Source organism: Montipora capricornis, chromosome 6 (genome assembly GCF_036669925.1).
Source record: "Montipora capricornis isolate CH-2021 chromosome 6, ASM3666992v2, whole genome shotgun sequence".
NCBI classification, from domain to species: Eukaryota; Metazoa; Cnidaria; class Anthozoa; order Scleractinia; family Acroporidae; genus Montipora; species Montipora capricornis.
In genome coordinates, this window is record NC_090888.1 from 11,826,906 (window position 1) to 11,829,405 (window position 2,500).

The 2,500-nt window shown below is 41.4% G+C and overlaps 1 protein-coding gene across 2 annotated transcripts in view; it reads left to right on the top strand.

The window, feature by feature from the left end:
* LOC138051492 (uncharacterized) overlaps nt 1-2,500 on the top strand; it is an 82,147-nt gene that overhangs the window by 66,536 nt on the left and 13,111 nt on the right. For both annotated transcript variants that reach the window (XM_068897702.1, XM_068897701.1), the window contains 3 exons: nt 157-330; nt 1,358-1,493; nt 1,997-2,158. In XM_068897702.1, coding sequence (XP_068753803.1) covers nt 157-330; nt 1,358-1,493; nt 1,997-2,158 — 472 coding nt within the window. The remainder of the gene's footprint in view (nt 1-156; nt 331-1,357; nt 1,494-1,996; nt 2,159-2,500) is intronic.

A 2,500-nucleotide genomic window follows, 5' to 3' on the forward strand; every position in this document is an offset into this window, starting at 1 on the left:
CAGGCCCTGGTTTTGACTCGTCGATACGCGAAGTGTCGAAATTCAATAGATTCTCTCTTCATTCAACATAAGTATTATTAGCGACTTTACTTCGCGTCATTTTCTTTATCATGTTTGACACTTTATTCAGTTCGTCGCTGTTGTGTTAATCTCTAGGTTATTCTATTGGAGATGGCCAAATTTGAGGTATTTACCCAGTCCAGTGGCGTGAGGACCCATCTCCCTAAGGCCCTCGTGATAACGGTCCTGGGACCTCAGAATGATCACAATACTAACGCAGCAAAGAGCCTGCGATCCTTTGCTAAACAGCTAGAAATTAGCGGAGTAAAGGTGAGTGAAAAAAGAGAATATTTCGGATATGAAAGTGCTGGCTATCAAGTTGAGCCTCGGAGGTCTTTTTGACTCCTTAAATTACTCAAGGAGAATGGGCGTTGATCGTTGATAGAGAATGCAACATTTTTATGCTCGGAGCCAGAGGTTAAGGGTGGTGCCTAATAATTCAAAGGTATTTTTGCGCGTTATGAAGATTGGGGAAAAGCAGATCTTAATAAGTGTTATTGAAATCCAAAAAGAAAATTAGGAGTAACTACGCATTTTTCAAAGATAATTAATCGACAACATTTGTAAAAGGCTTTAAAATACAAAGCAATATATGGCGTTCTTTCCATCTGAAGTTTAATTATGTCTAAAAAATGCATGGTTACCCCCAATTTTCTTTTTTGGATGTGAAGAGCACTTGCTAAGTTTTGCTTTATCCGCATAGTTTTAAACCGCGCTAAAATATCCCTGTAGTATCTCGGGAGATGCGCAGAACTTATGCGTAATAACAATAGGCACCGTGTTGACCACGTTAGGTGACTTCTCCCATTGCACACAAAGCGAACCTTATACTGAAGATATTGGTTCCACTGTTACCAAGAACAGCCGCCTATTTTGGTCGCTGAGTTTGTCAGATTATGTCCCAAAGTGCGTATGAAACAAGTTATATGCACTTGGGACAACGCTCTATAATAATCTGTTGTCCTGTCTTTATGTTGGTCCGGCACGGAATAGAACGGTACGGTACGGTTGATGGCGAGCTTACGTAACGAAGAAATTGCCATAAAAAATATACAATCACTGCACGTCGGAGACTTACGGATATGGATTTAAGGAGAATAATCCTATAGCTGTCGGTAACTAAATATTCAAACTAATTTTAAAATTAAAATTAAGTTAAATTAATGAATTTATATACAATTTAGCGCATTCTCTATTTACATATTCAAATGCGCTTAAAGCAAACGATCTATGGGTGAGATCGGACATCAAGAAGATGACCTTTTCTTGACCGCTACTCTACGACATTGTTTTATAGGTAATCGCTGTTGGCAGCCCTAGCATTCCTGAAGGTGATCTCCAAACAATGACAACGGACCCCAAATATGCTGTGCGAGTCAACGACTTTCTATCCTCAGCTGAAGCGGCAAAAGTTGCCAAAATCATCTGTAACGGTAGGTTGATTGCAAGTGGTGATATGCTGCGATTTGCCGTTGGTTAAGCAGTTATGGCGAATCAACTTTTCCTAAGAAGTGAACTTCAGTGGTGGCAAATCGACTGAATGGCGAAACGACTTGTAACGAAAATCATCTACCAGAAGTCAATCCGAGAATGTTGTCATCGACAACCAGCAATGAGTTCGGCTGTAAAGCACGCTACGCATCGGTTCTTCGCAGCTTTGCGTTTTAAACTTGTTTCGGCGCGTGTTTGTCGAAAGTACATAATTGTTTTTGTTTTGGTTTCTTTGGTTTGAACCACTTGTTTATCATATGTTTACCTTTTCGAGTATTCCGCAAACTGGAAGTATCTGTTTACATAACGGCCGTCGAATCCAATTTTAAGGTCTAGAACAAGTTGCATCCGTTTTGTGGAAGACGCAACGTCTTCTCTCTATTGTTTCACTAGAAAGGGAAATGCCATTGCTTACCAACTGAGCGCTCTCCTATATTCATTTTAGTGGCTTCAGAGTATCCGTCAACTGGAGAAAATCAAATAGCAGCCGCCAAACCCGTCCAAGTTCCATTCTCGGCCCCAGTGCACCCGCCGAAGCCAGCAGTTCAGACTCAACCCCATGCCCCATCTCCTACGCCTCAGGTTAATCCCGCCTACGATAGAAATGGTGAGTTGTGATTCAGCCTTAAAATTTTTTTTAGTTCAATTCTGTCTTGACATTTCATTGCATTGATTGACACTGGAGGTGTCATTAAGGCGAAAGTCTCTCTGTCACGTTTTACTAAGGTCAGGCCGGAGATAACTGTCGGCAATAAATAAAATAACGCGCAAGTTGCTTGTGGACAGTGGTCTGTGTGGAAACCTTCACGCGTTATTTCTCAAATATTCAATCCTCTGGTGGGGTTTGTAGTTCTTTCAGCTGGCGTGCTTCGTCGAGAACTTTTCCGGCGAAGGCTCTTTCTTTTCCCTCTAGTTTTTCTACTTATATGCCGTGAAAACGGTGCATGCG